The 19,697-nt window shown below is 41.0% G+C and overlaps 1 protein-coding gene across 7 annotated transcripts in view; it reads left to right on the forward strand.

The window, feature by feature from the left end:
• The window catches only part of GHR (growth hormone receptor), a 217,121-nt gene extending 205,204 nt beyond the window's left edge, over positions 1-11,917 (forward strand). For 6 of the 7 annotated variants that reach the window (XM_054583980.1, XM_054583985.1, XM_054583986.1 and 3 more), the window contains exons 6-10: positions 354-532; positions 5,173-5,338; positions 7,258-7,348; positions 10,399-10,468; positions 10,849-11,917. In XM_054583980.1, coding sequence (XP_054439955.1) covers positions 354-532; positions 5,173-5,338; positions 7,258-7,348; positions 10,399-10,468; positions 10,849-11,820 — 1,478 coding nt within the window. In that variant the 3' untranslated portion in view covers positions 11,821-11,917. Of the gene's footprint in view, positions 1-353; positions 533-5,172; positions 5,339-7,257; positions 7,349-7,520; positions 7,734-10,398; positions 10,469-10,848 lie in introns of those variants that run through there. The other variant, XM_054583987.1, reaches the window with a different exon arrangement.
• The last annotated feature ends 7,780 nt before the right edge of the window (positions 11,918-19,697 follow it).

The raw sequence follows: 19,697 nt of genomic DNA on the forward strand, positions 1-19,697 counted from the left end.
TGACTCTCTGTTCCTTAGTTAAAATGAATTCCTTGGCCAAGTCCCAAAGCATTTATTCTATCACAACTAAAAGAAACGTAAAACAGGACAGATCTTTAAGAAAATTTATAGATCAGATTTTAGGCTTGAAAAGCAATTTTTGTACGGTATTTTTTTAGAGTTAAACACAGGTCATCCTTAAGTAAAAAAACAGTACTCTCTTATTAAATGAGAACCAACTAATAGGAACACTAGAAGAATTAAGGGTATGAGTAATAAAAACGTATGAAGTAAGGCGGTCTCTTCAGGAGAAAGCATCCCATTACTATGCAGTTGTGTGTCTCTGCGTGCTAATTCTCCTTTGACATGCACAGTACAACCAGATCCACCCACTGGCCTCAACTGGACTTTACTGAACATCAGTTTGACGGGGATTCATGCGGATATCCAAGTGAGATGGGAACCACCGTCCAATGCAGATGTTCAGAAAGGATGGATAGTCCTGGAGTACGAGCTGCAATACAAGGAAGTAAATGAGACCCAGTGGAAAATGGTAAGGCATCATTGCAAATCACACCTTAAGTCTTCTGAATTGTCTTCTTTTTATTCTAACACCCCCTCTCATTTATGGACTTCCTTTTGACCTAACACCATATGTCCACACTGTGTGCTCCATAATTTCCCATTTGAGGAAAACTGATCAAAAAAAGATCACCTTGGAGTTCTGTCCAGTAGCAGATGCTTCCATGGAGCTGACACAGAAGCTTCTGGAAGGAAAGGAAAACCTTCCCCCAGTCATCCTTGGTGTCCAGTTTAACTTTAGAACAAAACTGTATACTTGAGCCACTGAGCTGTCTTTGGGGATGTGGCTAAACATGGGAAGGGTTATGATCAAGGTCAACAGTGAGCTATGGCTAAATATTCTCCCATGATTTTAGTTACTACTGCTCACAAGACCTTCATTAAAATAAGTTCTTAAGTGACTCCAGGAGGGAATTTGCCCTTTAGAGGTTTCGGAAGGATATTTTGTTAAGTGCACCAGGGGACAATTGAGCTGAGCGGTTTTGAAATCTGCAAGGAGCATGGTGCTGGATGACCTCTGCCCTCCTCCCTTCCTTGCCAAGTGTATGGGAACCGGGCACTTAGATAAATTCCACATGGCACACAACAAGAAGAAAAACAGGATTATCACGTTGCTCCCAATATAACGAATTCTAAATCAGCCTGACCACAGCCGTGGCCCTGGCCAAGCCCAGCGGCTTCTGGCCAGCTTCACGTCAGGCCCGGCAGCTGGCGTGGCCCCACTCCCAGCTTCTGAGACACCAGGCCCTGTCCATTCAGTGAGCGGCTGAGAACGGGGCTGATGTTGCCATTAGGGGAAGAGCTAAATTTGGAGCAGCTTTGAACAGTCAAATACTGGGCTTTGAGGCTCTGCTTTCGGCAGCATTCTAATTTAGACGTCTATTCTATAACTTCGTGTAGTAAAAAAAGCCTGGTTGGATGCTGAGTCAGACAAGACATTCTAAATCCAAGCTAGTCATACGTTTCTGCAGCCAGCAGGCATTGAAATAACCACGGTGCCCAAGGACTGTGCCAGGTGCCCAGGGTGGCCATCCTCCAAGTGTGAACCAGGGACCCCTGAGGGTCCCAGAGACCCTGTCAGGGGGTCCGCAAGGTCCAGACTATTTCCATGATAATATTAAAGTGCTTTTTCCTTTCTCTGCTGTATTGAGAGTTGCCCTGATTGTTCCAAAGCAATGGTGCGGAAACTGAGGCCACCTTAGCGCAAGCCGAGGCAGTCACAGGGACCTGTACCTACAGTCACTGAATTCTTCACCTCCAGACATCACAGGGGAGGGGAGCAACAGAGCCAGTTTCACATAAGAGTGACCTTGATGAAGCTGTGAAAAATTACAGCTCGACCTTTTTAATACTCAGTGTGACACGGGGCAAGTCCTCATAAAGCCCTCTGGCCACTTAGTGGGTCCTAAATGTTGGGTCCTAATGGTCATCCTTAGAAAAAACCCTGAGACAGCTGGGTTGCCCACAGAACTGGTTGCATTCTGCAAAGAACACCGTTGGGAGCGCTAGTGTTACCTGAAAGAACTACTGATAAACTGGTAGTTATTCACACTTGAGCTAGCAAATATTTGGCAAACATTTCTTGAAAAAGAATTAAGTAAGCTTATTATTTGAAGAAAAACAATTGACAGTATTTGTTGCCAATGAAAAAATGTGAGCTTTCAAGGGAAAATTAGAATTTCGGAAAGCTTCCTTGTGTAACCGTGAACGTGATAGCTTCCCTGTCTTTGAAGACACCCCTGTTGGGATCAATGGTGATACTATTAACAAAAGTGATTCTTTTTATATGGCATAATAAACTGTGTGTACACTTAGAAAATCTGCATAACTCGTTTTCCAAATGACCAATACATGATATAACCAAAATTGCTGATGGGGAAATGATTCATTCAAAGTATGAGATAGAATGGTGGATTTTAAAGTAACAGTATCCAAAAGATTGATTGATGCAGTTTCAGATTCCACATCGCAACTAACCTTTAAGAGAATACCATTTATTGAATTTGAGTGTTGGTGTTAAAGCATATCCACAATTATCTGAAAAGGCTATAAAATATCCTTCCTTTTCTTCAATACATATCTGTGTGAGACCAGATTTTGTTCACGCACATCAACAAAACAACACATCCTAACAGACTTAGTTCAGAAGCAGGTGAAAAAGATACAGCCATATTCTACTAAACCAGACATTAAAAAGATTTGCAAAAATGTAAAATAATGTTACTCTTTTTACTATAATGTTATTGTGTTGGAAAATACAATAATTTTATTAACAATGTCACTGTAAAATCTGTTTATTTTAATTTTAAAATCAGCATTTTTAATATTCTCAGTTTCAATTTCTAGTATGGTAAATAGCCATAGGTATAACCGAAATAAATCAAATCTTCACGGTTTGCAATCATTTTTCAGTATCAAAGAATCCTGAGACCAAAGCATTTGACAAGCTAGGAAAGCAGGATGTAAATCGGAACGTTCAAATTCATGCACTTTCAGGTCATAGTTTCAAGCCTGAAAGACCCCGGCCTGTAGCAATGTCTCACCTGGGGCACAGGCATGTGTGCCTCTTACACTTGAGCCAGGTGCATGGGGATGCGGGGCTCACTCCACTGACCATCCAGAGCTGCTGCCCACATAGCTTTGTTGCGCTCTTCATCATACCATGCTAAAAAATCACATTAGACAGTCCAAAGGGGCCAGTTAATGTTTACTGACTTTGTATGAGTGAAGTTATAGATTTATAGTATTTACAAGTTTGGTCATTTGCAAGGGTCTCAGAGTTGTCATGAATATCAAGGGCCGATTCATAAGAATAGACCTCTCTCGAGAAGAAACTCACAGTCTAATTGGTTATGAGTAAAAATGCTGTAAGCATAAAAAGAAGAGATGACTTTGTAAGTAGAAGGGGAAAAGAGCTGGTGTTTGTTGCTGAGATTGGATTCGTGTTACCCTTTGGCAACGTTGAATTTGGTATTGTTCTGTCTTTTATTAATTAAATACATTTTAATAGAAAAGTGACACACATGACCATGTAGTTGCTTACACTGCTTACCTGCTAAACAGATTTGAGAATTCATAGTTTTTTCAGGACCTAATGGGTAGCATACAATGAGCCACTTGCTCACCCACCTTACACCTGAAGAAGATGATGAAGGCACTGTTCACGCCCAAGGACTCTGCGCTGTCATGCGGAAACCTGAGCAAGGAGCCCAGGCAGTCCCACAGGATGTGCATTAGCCGGCAGGATGGAGTGGGGGCAAGAGCCAGGAGAGACTCCTTAGAAGCGCAGCAAACTCCCACGGGGCGGGGGCCGAGCTCAGCGTCAGAGTGTGGAGGGCCCAGAGGGTGGGGCCTGGCCAGGGGTGAATCCCTGAGAGCCCCTTTCTGGTTTTGTTATTAGTAAAATCTGTAGAGAGATGACGTCGGTGACAGTAACAGAGAAATTAGGGCTTTAAGAATGAAAAATGGGCTTTTAAAATATTTTAAGAAAAATAATAACCTTAATATTCAGAATCCTACCTTTAAAAAAGCATTTTAGGCATGCAGATATTCCATATAGTAAGAAGCTCCTTTGAACAATACAAAATTCCCATCCCATGTGCACATGGAGGAAAAAAGAGGTACTTTTTGAGTAGAAAATAACTGGGGTGAGAGGAAATTTTGTTTTAGAAGCTGAAGGTCCAGCTTCTGACTTAGCAAAACAAATTATGAGATCTTATTTATGTGAAGGGTAGATGCTGTGGAAAAAGTGAGAGTTCCTAGTCTTTTATAAACAGGAACAAGGTGTTCTACCAGAGAACATATGAAAAGCACACACTCCATTTGAATATTGCCTTAAAGGAAAACCTCTCTCATTAACTGGATTTCCTTCTTTGATAGCAACATTTTAAAAGTGTCATAGCCTCCCCTGCCCTTCCCCCAGAAGGTAAAAGAGAATGCTGGCCGTAAGGGTTGTGGGATCGTGATGCTAATTACCAAGGACTCCTGCAACTTTTTTTTTTTTTTTTTTTTTTTGCAGATTTTGAATAGCAAACAATTTTGAGGTGTCTTGGGGTATTCTAGAACAGAGCAGGACAGGCAGATTATGTATGTAGTTGCTTCTAAAAGAGTTATCTGAAAGTTCAGTTAAGACAACTATGAATTTTCCTAGGTCCCCTTCCAAGTCTCTGGTCATATGAATGGCCACCCAGAATTTCCAGAGGATGACGAGAATTTGTTCTGATGTGAAATACGTTTGTTTTTTCTGTTCTTGCGCCATCATACAAAATTGCAATATCCCAAAGGGTAGGCAATACTTCTTTATAGTTCTGTCATTTTCCATAATAATTTATTATGTTCTGATCTTAGAAAATGTGACAGCCTAGTTTAAAGATATAACTGCATTTCTATAAAAGTCTATCAGCTCTCTGGTTTATACGAAAATAAGTTTGTGGCCTATTGTCCATTTAACATACTCGCCTTGACCTTTCTTGAAAAAGCCCCCTCCGGTGCAAATCTTACCCACTTTGCAGGATTCCTCTTGCGAGCAGATGCAGACACACCTTTCAAAGCTTGTGGCATTGAGCCACAGTTGAGCCTTTAACCAATGAGTGACCTGTTCTGTCTTAAAAGATGGACCCTGTGTTGTCAACATCAGTCCCCATGTACTCGCTGCGCCTGGATAAGGAGTACGAAGTGCGCGTGCGGTCCAGACAGCGGAACTCTGACAAGTACGGGGAGTTCAGCGACGTGCTCTATGTAACACTGCCTCAGACGAGCCCACCGGCCTGTGATGAAGGTACGAATAAGAGACCACCAGGCAGCCCACATGGCTTTTGTCAATATACAGTGGTACTTTCCCTGCACTGTGAGCACAGTCGGTTGGGATGCATTAGAATCTAATGTCCCGGCGAGAGACCCCGAGCCTGCTCTCTATAACAGCCTGTATCGGTTAAACAGCAGGAGGATGACTTAGTGTTTGAATCATTTAATTCAGGAAGAGCCCTGGAGTCAGGTGCAAGTCAGAAAGGGGTTATCTCTAGATATCAGCATCTCAGGTGATTCTTTCTTTATATGTTTCTATGGTTCTAAAATGGTCTACAATGACTTGTTGGCATTTACAATCAGAATAAAATGTTTTTCAAATACACAATGAAGAAACCGTTTCTATAGGGATGGATGTGCTCTGTGGCACCTAAGAGAAAGCTGAATATTGAGTCCGCACAGGTAGCCAGAGGCAAGTGACGATATGGCTTTCACGTGGAGAAGGCTCAACGAGTAGTGTGCCAGTTCTGCTCAAGGATGGCATGGAACATTCGAAGATCCTATATAAAAGAAATGCAAAGATAATTAAAGTTGAAAGAAATGAAACCTATGAATTCATAACAAAAAAATTAAAGTGTTCGAATGCAGAAATAAAGAGGGCTGCTTAACCATTAATATTAAGGGTATAAAATATTATCACTCCCAAATGAGAATTGGCTATTGCTCATCTCCATTAAAGACAGAAGGTTTGCAAGGCCACGTGAGGAGCTAAGGTTTGTCACTCAAACAGTCGCAAGCTACAGAGAAATGCAACTTGTGTTTCTGCATTTATAGTACAGGTAGAATTCGTGGTACTAAACAACACCTGAGTCAAAATGTCTGTAACTCTGTTTTTTTTTCTAAGCCCTACTTAACAGGCTTGTTGTTTCAAACAATTTGATGTAATGACATTCTGGTTTTAAAAATGTGCTTGCCACACACCCTTTACTCTTACTGTGATGGCATGTAATTCACTTAACATAGTCGTTTTGTTTTGTTTTTTTAAACTGGCTTTTCCTTCCATGTTAAAAGAATGTGGAAATGAAGTGCCTGCTTTCTATTATGTTCCTGAATATGCCATTGATACAAAACTATAAATGCCACAAGATACAAATGTTCTCTCCCCAACTTCTCCCTTGGGGATTTTAATAACTGAACAAGAAAATTAAAATAAGAAAAGAATATTACAGTATAAAAGCCTACTTTTAATAAAGCAACATTAAGGTAAATTTCACCTGTCCTTTTTAATTAAAACACAGTTAATCTCTGCCAGTGTAGTAAGAATACTGGGAACCAGGTTCAAGGCACTTGTTTTTAAGGAATAGAAGTTTTGCAAACAGATTCCCCCAAGTTTGCTGCAAAGTTGACTACACTCTGAAGGAGGAAGCCCTCACAGCCACCTTCAGTCCAAGGAGGTTTTTGAAGCTGTGAAATAATTGCCCTGCGTGTGTAAAAATTTCCAGTCATGATTCAGAAGTAAACACTGCTGCCAGAGTTTTTCTGATAGCTCTTCAGTCTGGAGGATTAAAAATACCACCAGACCTTTTTAAAAACGGAACCAAGGAGACATCGTTTAGGTACAGTCGTGTGTTAACCAGCGGGATTTTTATGACCCACCCCTCCGTACCCCGATCACATGGGATGCTTAGAGCAGATTTTTTTTTTTCTTATAAACGTGGATTGTACTTAACCTTTAAACTTGGATTGTGCTTAACCTTTATTCTGATTTTTTTAATGTGAAAGGATTTGAAAAAGTGTTCTTGGCACAGAAAGTGCTTCTCAGTCATTGCCTTCTGTGTCAGTGGTTATCAAGTGAAATCACTGACTTCACTAGATGAATACAAATGAGGCGATATTAAATGTGAACATCAACCCTCCATAACCCTGTGAGTGAGATACTGTCGTGTGTTTCAGATTTCCAGTTCCCGTGGTTCTTTCTTATCATCTTTGGATTATTTGGGCTAACAGTGATATTGCTTTTATTCATATTTTCTAAACAGCAAAGGTACGTGTGAAATAATCTACCTTAATGTTTTTACCAGTTGCTTAGATTCCCATGTGTATTTCTATTTGTTAATTGGTGTTTTCTTCTGCGAATCATAAGTGAAAATTTTAATTGACCCAGGAAAACGTTAATCTCCAGTTATACATTTACCACCTTGTTGTGTCTGTCAAAGAGAATTCACAGGTTTTCGTTCTGGCTGAGGAGTTGCGTGCGACATTGGAAGTCTGGGGGCTGACTGCACAGCTTGTGCCGTGCACCTCCTTAGCAAAGCTCTTTGCTCAGAGCTCCCTCCTCGCCTCTTCAAAGTCCTGACCAAGTGACACATTTATCCGGGACCCCCTTGGTAGCACCGCGCCTTTGGCTGTTCGACGATGTCCTGTGTTCAAGCAAATGGAAGTGGCAAACTAAAGCCACCTAGATAAATCAATCTAATAAAGCTTTCAGATTTCCTATGATGGCAATTTCAAGTAATTTCAAGTTTCGTTAAATTATTTGGATATTTACGATTTGCTATTTCAACTGCTTTTGTCAACACAGCTAAAATTCTAAGTTTGAAGAGATTCTTTTCTACATTGTTTTGGAGTTAAAAACCAGGATTCCTAGTATTATTCTGCCACTGCATTCAATCTTGTTTGAGTCCCTTAACCAATCTGGGCCTCCACGTTCTCATGGGTATTATGTTCCATTATGTGACCATTAAATTTCCCGTGAGTTGTAAGATCTATAGTTCTCTCTTTCTTCCTGGAAAAAAAAAGAAGAAAAAAAAAAGCTCAGTACAGACTACAAGAAATTTTAATACAAAATATAGGTAAATTATTGGTACTGGTTGCCAGTTTTCTTATATTTAGAATATTTTTAAAGTCCCATGAGTTAATCTTGCCCCTTCACCTAGAACTAGGGTCCCCAACACATCCGGTTTGCCTGGGACTCTCCTGGGTTTAGCACTAAAAGTCCTGTGTCCTGGGACATCCCTGAGTTCCGGAGGGTTGGTCACCCTGCCCAGAACAGAAGACAGGTTCTCCAGCTGACGCCAAGAGACCTCACAAGTCAAAATAGGGTCTCTGTGAATACACGGTAAAAGCTCTGTAATTTGTTTTTTGAAGTTGTATAGCATTTGTCAGTCAAAACAGACTTGTAGCAGACAGAAGAATTCTCACACAGCCGGAGTTCCAGCGTGTCAAGGCTCGAAGTCCCCGGGTGAAGGCAGGCGGGGCTTTTATCAGTAGGGTATCATCTCCAGTTTCTTACGTCACTCAATGGGAAAGCAAAATTCACTCTGCAACATTTCATTTTGTCCCTAACTTTTTAGCAACATTTCTGTTCTACAAACACAGCTGTTACTTGTTTGGGGAAAGTGAGTTAAAAAAAATAAATTTTTAGAACTTCAGGCAATTTATATTTTTAAGTAACACCAACCAGCAACAAAGGAGCCAAATTATTTTGTTGATTATTTTGAATTCATGGGTCGGTTCAGTTGAAGAGCTAATTTGTATGTAACTGCAGCTGATAAATCCACAATGTATATATAAAGGAATTCACTCTTAACATTAGCTGTTGATTTTGAATCATTGTGAAGCCTAAGTAAATTTATTATGTAGTTGAGCTATATTAGCCAATAATATTTCAAAGAAAAAATATTACTCTCAAAAATAGGATTCCAAACAAAATATATTAACCTCTGCCTAAAGAGTGTTTTCTATGAATAATGAAGGTCTCCACTATAAAGCTTGGTCAAAAATCACCAAATTGTAAAATTTTTAGAAATCTTTTTTGTACTTCCAAACTTCCTGTGCTAGAGTAAGTTCTTTGTAGAAAAGAATTAATTTCTTTCTTTCATTTGCCCATAAAAAGCACTTGTCATTGTCTAAATGCTCACGTTTTAATGAAAGTAGGAAATGGGAGAACCGCCTCTGTCAGCAGGGAGGGGAGGAACCTGTGGCTCTAACTATTAAAATGGTAATTAGAAGGCGCAGCCGCGCCAGCCTCCCCAGAGCCTCAGGGTCGAGAAAGGCTTCAGGCCCCTGCCTTTGCCTGAAGTTCTGTGAGTCCACAATCCAAGCTCTTCTTTTTTTCTTTTTTTAATCCAGAGAGTTGAGTCAACTCTAGCAAAACTTGTAACTTGAATTTAAATAAAGTGACAGCAAAGTCACAAACACAGTTTCATGCCAAGATTATCTTCATTCTGTTCCCTGTTGTTCCCACCGTATGACCTGTGCCCAGCCTTAGAGCTGTTATGAATCAGGAAAGAAAGAACGGAACCCGCATAAAACAGAAGGGCAGACGGAGAGCCAGATTCAGCCTGCAGATCTATGTTTTGTTATTTGATGCTGTTTTGATTTTAAAGTAAAAATTTACCTACAAAGTGTTTACAAAGTAGGGAATTTTCACATAGAAAACATAAGTACATAATTGAATTGTGTATATAAATTCTTACTGATTGATTAGAAATAGGTCAAATGAAGTCTTCCCAGCTGAAGTGAACCACACAGTGGCACTGTGGTTAGTGAGGTCACCTTGCATAATTTTACAATTAATGGGAGCTGAGGTGCAAATTTACCCAGTCCACCCTAATTTGGCTCCTTGTGGACTGGTGTTCCTCCCTCCCTCCCTCCCTCCCTCCCTCCCTCCCTCCCTCCCTCCCTCCCTTCCTTTTTTCTGCAAAGTACTGGTGAGGTACACATCAAAATTACCTTTCTTATAGCTGAAATGGAAATTGGCTTTAGGTGGAATGAAATTTCTCACTCCCAGATACTAATGTTGGCTGTCAATACAAAAACATGAAGGGAAAAAAAGATAAAAGGAATGCCACATTTTGTTTAAATGTACTTCAGATAAGGGCTTTTTTTGTTGTTTTGCTCTTTTTCTCTTCCGTAGTTCTTTCCTTTTCATTTACTGCTCAATATTTTCCTTCTTTTTCTCATATTCCACTTACAAAATACCAAAAATTTGAAATAAGTCATTGTACTGCCAATATTTTATTTCTGTCTTTTGAAATAAGAGAATGTGCAACTTTTAAGATATATCAAATCAAAATTTTAATTGTCTTCAAGGATTAAGATGCTGATTCTGCCTCCAGTTCCTGTTCCAAAGATTAAAGGAATTGATCCAGATCTCTTCAAGGTAATTAACTTACTTAAGTTACAGATAACACTAAATGATATCTGAAGAACATTGTCTTGTGTTGAGAGCTTTTGCAAGCTATATGTAATACATTCCATATTTTGTACCCCTTCTGGAGAAAAATTACATCTCTTAAACTGATGTCTTATATATTTAAAAGTTCTTTACTATTATATTTTTTATTATATGGAAAAAAATTTTAAATATTACATCTCTTAAGTGATGTCATATATTTAAAAGTTATTCACTATTATGTATTTTTTGTTTTACTACTGCTGTCTTTATTGCAACCATAATTAGTCTCTTAATGTTATTTGTTAAATCACTTAACCATTATGAGTTTCTTTTCCTAGATCTTCATTTTTCTTCCTGTTTTCTAGGAAGGAAAATTAGAAGAGGTGAACACAATCTTAGCTGTTCATGACAGCTATAAACCTGAATTCTACAATGATGACTCTTGGGTTGAATTCATTGAGCTGGATATTGATGATCCCGATGAAAAGACTGAGGGGTCAGACACAGACAGACTGCTGAGCGATGACCATCAGAAATCACTTCATATCCTTGGGGCGAAGGACGACGACTCCGGACGAACCAGCTGTTATGACCCAGACATTCTGGAGGCTGATTTTGAGGCCGGTGACATGGGCGATGGTACCTCAGAGGTTGCTCAGCCACAGAGGTTAAAAGGGGAAGCAGATCTCTTGTGCCTTGACGTGAAGAATCAAAACAACCCACCTTTCAGCGATGCTCTCCCTGCTACTCAGGAGCCCAGGGTTATCCTAGCCCAGGAAAGCAAACCAAGACCGCTTCTTATCGGTGAGGCTGAGTCGCCTCATCCAGCTGCCCATACTCAGCTCAGCAACCCGAGCTCACTGGCCAACATTGACTTTTACGCCCAGGTTAGCGACATCACACCAGCAGGGAGTGTGGTCCTGTCCCCGGGCCAAAAGAATAAGGCAGGGATATCCCAGTGTGACACGCACCCGGAAGTGGTCTCCTTCTGCCAAGCAAACTTCATCATGGACAACGCCTACTTCTGCGAGGCAGACGCCAAGAAGTGCATCGCGGCGGCCCCACCCGTGGAGGCCGATGCACGCGCAGAGCCCAGCTTTAGCCAGGAAGACATTTACATCACCACAGAAAGCCTTACCACTACTGCGGGCAGGTCTGGGTCGGCGGAGCAGGCCCCGGGCTCGGAGGCGCCCGTCCCAGACTATACCTCCATTCACATAGTTCAGTCTCCGCAGGGCCTCCTGCTCAACGCCACCGCCCTGCCCTTGCCCGACAAGGAGTTCCTCTCTTCGTGTGGCTATGTGAGCACAGACCAACTGAACAAACTCATGCCGTAGCCTTTCTTTGATTTCCCGTGAGCTAAATATTTAATGGCAAAGAGTGGGCTGGGGCCTGAATGCTTAAACCAAAACAATGTTTAAACGTTTTTTGGGCTGTGGGGGTGGGGTTGGGGTGGGGGAGTGTGGATTCTAAATGCCTTTTCCTGAAATGTTGAAACACGATATTAAAAAAAAATAAGAACACTTAATCAGATAGATATTCCTGTTGTGAATTGTAAATATTTTAAAGAATTGTCTCAAAGACTGTTTAGTGGCAGTGATTGTCTTGTTATTGTGGGTGTTAATTTTGTGATGCTATGCATTGAACAGCTGTGTTTTTAATGTAGAGTAAATCATGCTTTTTGAAAAAGCGAACAATCAGGTGGCTTTTGCAATTCGGGAAAATCAAATGCACAATATAGCACAGGCTAATTTTTTTTTTTTTTTTACATGATTGGGAGCTAAGAATATAAGTACGAAGACAAAAAATAGTTTGGATATGTAAATTTTATTTTGGCATAAAATTGATGAAGATATTTTTAATATTTACACTTCAAGCATGGCTATTTTATATCACACAACCCACTGCTAAAGGGCACGCAGACCCGTCTGAGGAATGTATCAGCAGCGGCCTGAAGCTGATGGAAGGCTTTGGTCAGCGCGCCTCAAGAGAACAAATAGACAAGTTAGTTTTTTACAAAGCCCTTTTTATACCTCCCAAACTCCTTAAACACTTCTAAAATGATTGTGGTCACCCAAATGATTGGAACATGCTCGTCTTAACTGAATTTTTTAAATCAGTTTTGTTCATTTAGACATCTTTTAAAATGTTTGCACAGGCCAACTTTTCATGAACCAGAAAACAAACAAACAACCCTCTCTTCCCCAAATTTCGGTTCATGTCAGAGCACCATGTACTAAGAGAAGTAGAAGTTGCAGCCAGTTCACACTGACGAGGATGCTGTGTGCGAACTGTGGCGTTCAGTGCGTGCAGACCAAGAGAGGAAAGCCCAGGACCTCCTCGAACACAGCCTGGTTTTTTTTATAGTCACCCAAGAAGGGAATAAGGTACAGGAAGAATTTTGTAAGTCGAAGCAGGTCGTAATGAAGCTAACCAGATGATGGGATAAAAAGTGCAAGAAATAGGTTTTTGTTTCACAGCATATAGCCAGACACATACTCCTCATTTATGGTAATGAGACACAGAAGAGACAAGATTTTAAATCCCCACAGATAACTCAAAGTTTACTCAAACCAACAGCAGAAACTATCTTCCTCACCCAACCTTGTATAGGATTTATTTAAAGAAGTAAAAGAAGTTTCACCGTTTTTTATTTCCCCTCTGAGTGGATTGGCCTCAAAGCAGGTAGTCAGAATAAAACCAAGAGGCCTGAGTCATTTATGAGTTGTCGTTCAACACCTTTGTAACCTAAACAGCATTCTTAGGAGCAGCGGGGTAGCTCCCCAAGAAGTTTATCAAAAGGAGAAGAATCTTATCTCAGTGAAGAATACTTCTCATTTTAAGTATGTTTTTAAAGGTGAATAAAACTTCAAAGTTAGCTTTAAGTTAAATAGTATTTGCCATTTAGCATAGGCCTTTTTAGGAAATAAGCCTGATGGTTGATAATTTTAAATTCCCTCTTTCTCGCAAGGACAGTGAAAAGCTTGAATTGGGTATTTAAAGTGCAACATGTTCCTTTGTAATAATAGATGTTTAATAGACTTTCCGCTACTTTGCTGCTATGGTTTTCTCTCAGAGCTACATAATTTAGTTTCATATAAAATTTCATCGATGTAGAACCTAATTCAACTTAAAACTGTGTGTTTGGGGAAACTATCTTACTATTTCACAATAGGCTGACAACATTTCTATCGCCAAAAATAGCTAAATACCTCAATCAGTCTCAGAATGTCATTTTGGTACTTTGCTGGCCACACAAGCCATTATTCACTAGTACGACTAGTTGTGTCCTGCAGTTTATATATTTAACTTTCTTTATGTCTGTGGATTTTTTTTTCCTTCAAAGTTTAATAAATTTATTTTCTTGGATTCCTGATGGTCTGTGTCTCCTGTCAAACACGCACCCACAGAGCATCTTAACCCTGACTGCATGCTGTGAGTTCTTGTTGTAAAAAGAACTTCTTGTAAGGGGACCTTGGTGGGATCGGCTTAAATGCACAGACAACTGGTGTGGAGGTTTGTGTTCTGTGCTGGAATATGGCGATGCAGAGGACGCATCTCCGGATCTCTCTGTGAGGAAGCAGGAGCCCAACCGTAACACCGCGCCCTCTGGGGCCCTTAGAGTCCTGTTTTGGATGCATTTGAGTTTGTGTGGTATGTGGAGGGAGTGGGGTGGGGAGGATTTGGCGGGGAGAGTGCCTGAGTCTTTAAGCTACATTTCTAGTTTGAACATGTCACCTGGCGAAAGGAATCAGCTCTCCCGCTGCCACGGGCACGTTGGCTCCTTGTCCCCGTGGGAAGCAGATCGGAAGTCAGGCCTGGAAGGGAAGCGGTGAGGTAGGTAGTGCAGGAGCCTGAGTGCATGCAAATGGGGCAGCCTCGATTCCTCCCCAGGAGGCACCAGGCAGGTTTCAACAAGTCGCAGCCTCCTGGGCAGGCATGGGGTCCTGGGCGGCCGGAGTCCGTCGGGGCCTGAAAAGGACACTGAGTCATTCGTTACTGCTTTAGCGAGTCGCACGCAAACTGCCACGACTTTTCATAATACCGGAGGGTAATACCTTCAATACAGGGAAAAAAATTCTCCACCTGCTGCCTTCTGCTTTCGGAGCTGCCAGTACCTGAAAGAACCAACAGCAAGGCCTCAGATGCTGGCTTTCTTTTGTGGAAAGACGGTTTGGAAAACTATGTCTCTTCTTTCACTAAGATTTTAGAACCCACGCTGCTTCACTGTGCACAAAACAAAGGGTCACCATTTTAAGCATCAGATACTTGTTTCTTGCATAAGCTAAACCAGCCTTGTGATATTAGAAGTCTATCACACAAACATGTGGGTGTTTTAGGGAATCACCAGTGAAGGGAAACTACTGAAAAAGCGCAGTCCTCTCTGTTTCAGAAGATTAATGTCACATTGAAGATGGTTACCCATGTGTTCCCACATTTAAACTTCTCAAGGGTTCTAAGACACAAACACTGAAATCTATTCATATGTTGCAATATTTACCTATGTACCTAGCTTCACACCAAAATATGAAGTGTCTTTTCATGTTCCCTGCTTAGCGTAAGAAATAGGGGAAAAACTAAACGTTTCTTAAATCCAAGCTTCTCAGTGTGAAATTCAAGATCCCACACAATTTGCCCAGTCATCTTTTCAGGCTTAATAGTTAAGAGCTGAGCATAAAGGGCACACCTTCTGAGAAAGAATTTAACCTTGGTTAGCATTCAAGCCCTGCTCCCTTGGGCATCTAATAAGAGCTTTATGTCAACTACATTACACAGGCAAAATTGCTCATGTTTAAAATGATCTTTGACTGGTAAGTTACATCTGGATGGGGAGAAACTCCAAATACCTGGAGAGAAACCACATTTCTGACTTGAGTGTGGCGACTCTTGTAACTGCGCATGTCCCCAGTGGGGACACTGGAAGCAACGCCTACGGGGTTGTAATGAGAGCTGTTGGCTCCAATGGGGCATAGAGCTTCCAAGCCTGGGGGCACCCCTTCACCTGCCCAGTAAGACTCCTTCCTTTGCACAGAAGCTGTCATTTGGGGAGAAGAGGAAAGAAAACACTGGACAGCTGTATAAACAACCTGCATGGACTGTTGCCATGACTACAACTATAAAGCAGAAAGCCTGGTGCTGCCCTGTCCTGCGTCCTTCCTGCCCGACGTTCTCCTGAGTAGACTGGGGCCAACTGTGGTCTGTGGCCAGCAGGGGGATGTTTACCAGAACCTAAGAAAACCCCCTTGCAAATATAGCAAGAGATATTTGCCACTCCATGAACAAGGTGTGTCCCCTCCCATCTGTGTCCTTGCTCATATCCCCACCTGAAAAGCCCCCGCTTACCAGTGCTGCCTGCTGAAATTCACCTCACCCTTCTCGGCCCAGCTCTGATGCCTCCTCCGAGAAGTCTCCCCTCACTCCCCATTCCCTCCAGCCTTCAGGGATCACTCTGTTCGCTGAACCACCTGCAGTGAGTCAGACTCTGGTTGTTAGCGCACCTGCCAATGCCGAGGGTGGGTCTGCTAACGTGTTCTGGGCTGTACCTGTACCCTGAAATGTTCCTAAATGAGGGATTCCATGATCAAATACATTTGGAAAACACTTCATATTACACTTGCCTCTGGGAGAGCCAGAGGGCATATTAGCATGTCAAAGCATCTACAGTTAAAAAAAAAGAAAGAAAGAAAGAAAAAATCCTGATTAAATTTAATATTATTTCCCCATTTATTTGACTATGAAATATGATAAAGGAGCACCCATTATTATATCTGTTAATACTGGGAAAAGCTGCTCTAATTAGACCCACTAGCAGGCCTGGACCAAAATAAGGTCACAATAGATTTCAGGTGAATGTGAACAAAGTATCTTTACATGAAACCATTAAACGTAATTTCTCAATAAAATTTCCTCAGAAATAAGAGGCAAAGGGAAACAAAAGGAAAAAACAAATGAAACTACATCAAACTAAAAAGTTTCTGCACAGCAAAGGAAACCATTAACAAAATGAAAAGACAAATTACTGAATGGGAGATCAATTGGCCAATGAATGATACATCTGATAAAGGGTTAATAACAAAAATATATAGCAAACTGATACAACTTGACACCAAAAAATCAATTTGATTACAAAACAGGTAGAGAACCTGAATAGACACTTCTCCAAAGATGACATATAAGTGGCCAATGAAAAAATGCTCAACTTCACTAATCATCAGGGAACTATAAATTAAAACCACAATGAGGTATCTATCACCTCACACCTGTCAGAATGGCTATCATCATAAATCAACCGACAATAAGTGTGGGTGAGGATGTGGAGAAAAGGGAACCCTTATGCACTGCTGGTTGGAATGTAAATTGGTGTAGCCACTTTGGAGAACAATATGGGGATTGCTCAAAAAATTAAAAATAGAACTGCCTTATGATGCAGCAATTCCACTTCTGTTTATTTATCAAAGAAATCCAAAACACTGATTCTAAAAGATGTATGTACCCCTATACTCATTGCGGTGTTATTTATATTAGCCATGTTATGGAAGCTACCCAAGTGTCCATCAATAGATCCGTGGATAAAGAAGATGTGGTGTATATGTGCGATGATATATTATTCAGCCATAAAAAAAAGAATGAAATCTTTCCATTTGTGACAACATGAATGGACCTAGAGGGTATTTTGCTAAGTGAAACAAGTCAGACAGAGAGACAAGTACCATATGATTTCAGTTATATGTAGAATCTAAAAAAAAACAAACAAAACAGAAACAAACTCATGGTCACAGAAGAAATCGATGGTTGCCAGATAAGAGGGTGGTTGAAGGACTGGGTGAAAAAGGTGAAGGGACTAAGATGGACAAATTAGCAGTTGTAAAAACAAACAAACAAACAAACAAACAAACCTCACAGGGATGTAAACTACAGTGTAGATGATATAGTTACTAATATCGTAATGACTATGTGTAGTGCCAGGTGGGTACTAGACTTACTGAGGTGATCACTTCATAAGTTATATAAATGCCTAATCACTATGTTGCACGCCTTAAAGTAATATAATATTGTATGTTGGCTATAAATTGACATTTTTTTAATCATAACAAAAGGCAAAGCAGTTGCATGATTTTAAAAAACTACAGATTCTTCTCAGTGCAACACAGGCACATTTCTTTTTCTCATATACGGAATGACATTTTTTAAGAACTTGGAGGTCACAGGGAATTTTTTGTCTTCTCTGGGACAATGAATTTCTATCTCTTGGCTGAGACAGACTTTGAATTGCCCCCTCTTCAGCCGAAGACTGGAGGAGAATGATTAACGCATGGAACTTAAGCAGCAATTAGCAAATTCGCAGTCTCCATCAGTGTGCCCTGTGCTGGATGAGAAGCCCTTGAGGTGGGAGCTATAGAATGACAGGTATCTGTTTCACTTAAACAAAAATAATTCACTCCTTACTGCTGTCTACTGAATTTTTTTTTAAAAAAATCATCCAGACAGAACTTCAAACATAATAGATTTTTGCACAGTAGTCCCAGGAAGCAGTCTTTGTGGGGTTATATAGAAAAGCAATTTTCTATTGATTTTTTTAAAAAAAGACTCTATATGATTGCTCTGTGATCATTGAGATGTTACCAGCATTTTCTGTAAGTATGAAGTAATTTGTCAGGAAATTGTATGCACTTTGTCTTTCCCAGTAGTGCTGTAATCGAAACTCCAAAGTGGAAAGGTTCGTATCATTAACTTTCCTTCAGATGATATCATATGACAAAAGAGATTTGCATAGGATTCTAATTTTATAGAGCACTTTCATGTGTATTTTTTTTAAACATAGCAAATCTGTCTTATAGGCAAGTCAGACATTTCTTTTAACATTTTACAGGAGAGAAAATCATGGCTCAGGAAACCTAAGAGATTCTTCTAGAATTAACTAACTAGCAAGTGATGAAGCCAGAACAAAAACACAGAGCCTTTGACTAGTCCGGTAGTCTAAGAACTATGTAAACTTCAACAGTGCTTAATGGGGTGGTTGGGGCCTTCTGATCCCATTCACAGTGTGGAGAAAATGGAGAACTGGTATATCATATCCATGGATCCAAAGAATCACCTGCTAAAGATAGAAGGCTCTTTTTCTGATCGACATGACCAGCGGTGTGCTAGTAAATGTTTCACAAGCAGTTCTCCAGGAGGGGAGTTGTTTCTAGATGTGGAACATTTGCCAAATTCCATGGTGTCAGTACTCCCAATGTGGCTGATTTTCAGCTATCAGTGTTTTGTCACTGAACACGAAGTTGGGAAGAGATTGTGCAATCGGCTCTCACAAGACTATATCAGCGGCATCAGCACACCACTGAGTATACGCAAGCTTCTAATCCCATCCAATGGAGGACATTTTTAATAATGGCTAGAGAGTATTTCTACCTACTATTAAGCACTGATCATGTGCCAGACACTGTTCTAAGGCCTCGGTATACACGGACTTATTTTAATCCGTACATCAATCCTGTGAGGTAAATGCTCTATTCCTATTAGTCCCAGTTTACTGATAGGGAAACTGAGGCACACATAATGAACCTGACTGAACTCACGAAATTAATAAACATGAGAGCCCGGATGAAGCACAAGCACCCTAGCTCCAGAGCGCCTGCGGCAACTCAGTGCAGTCTACCGCCGCATGATCATAGCGTCCAGATCAGATGCAGATAATGATAACAAAAGGCAGCCAATTAGTTAGCTCTTAGTAATCCAGCCAGACAGTTCACCTTCAGTATTGCTAATCTTTACACAATATAGCATTGTCTTCCCAGACTTTCGGGGATAGCCACCTAGATGAATATCTGGGGAAAACAGAGATGGCCCGAGGCCTGCCTCGGAGTCAATGCGTGGCGATGGCGATTTCGCCTTGTGCCCCTCCCCTTTGTTCCAAGTTTGCTGCTGGCCACTGAACGGAACCGGACCACATAGACCTCCTTGAACAAGTGATACGGTGAATGGGGGCGGGTCGGACTGATTTCTACTTTCCGCTCCTCTTATTCACCCAAACACCACCAAACCAGTCTGTGCAGAAAGGCGGTGCTTCATGGTCTCGCTCCAACCACTCTGTGCAGGGGGCTGCAAGAGAAGAGGCAGACCCCGAGTCCTCCCTCCACGCCTGGGAACCCGGGGCTTCCTGCTGACCTCCCTCGGAGGACAATCGCAGGCCGGTAAAATAAGTAGGTAGAGTGAA

The sequence above is a fragment of the Pteronotus mesoamericanus genome, unplaced genomic scaffold, assembly GCF_021234165.1.
Source record: "Pteronotus mesoamericanus isolate MK-2021 breed Mesoamerican mustached bat unplaced genomic scaffold, CSHL_Meso_final contig_75, whole genome shotgun sequence".
NCBI lineage: Eukaryota > Metazoa > Chordata > Mammalia > Chiroptera > Mormoopidae > Pteronotus > Pteronotus mesoamericanus.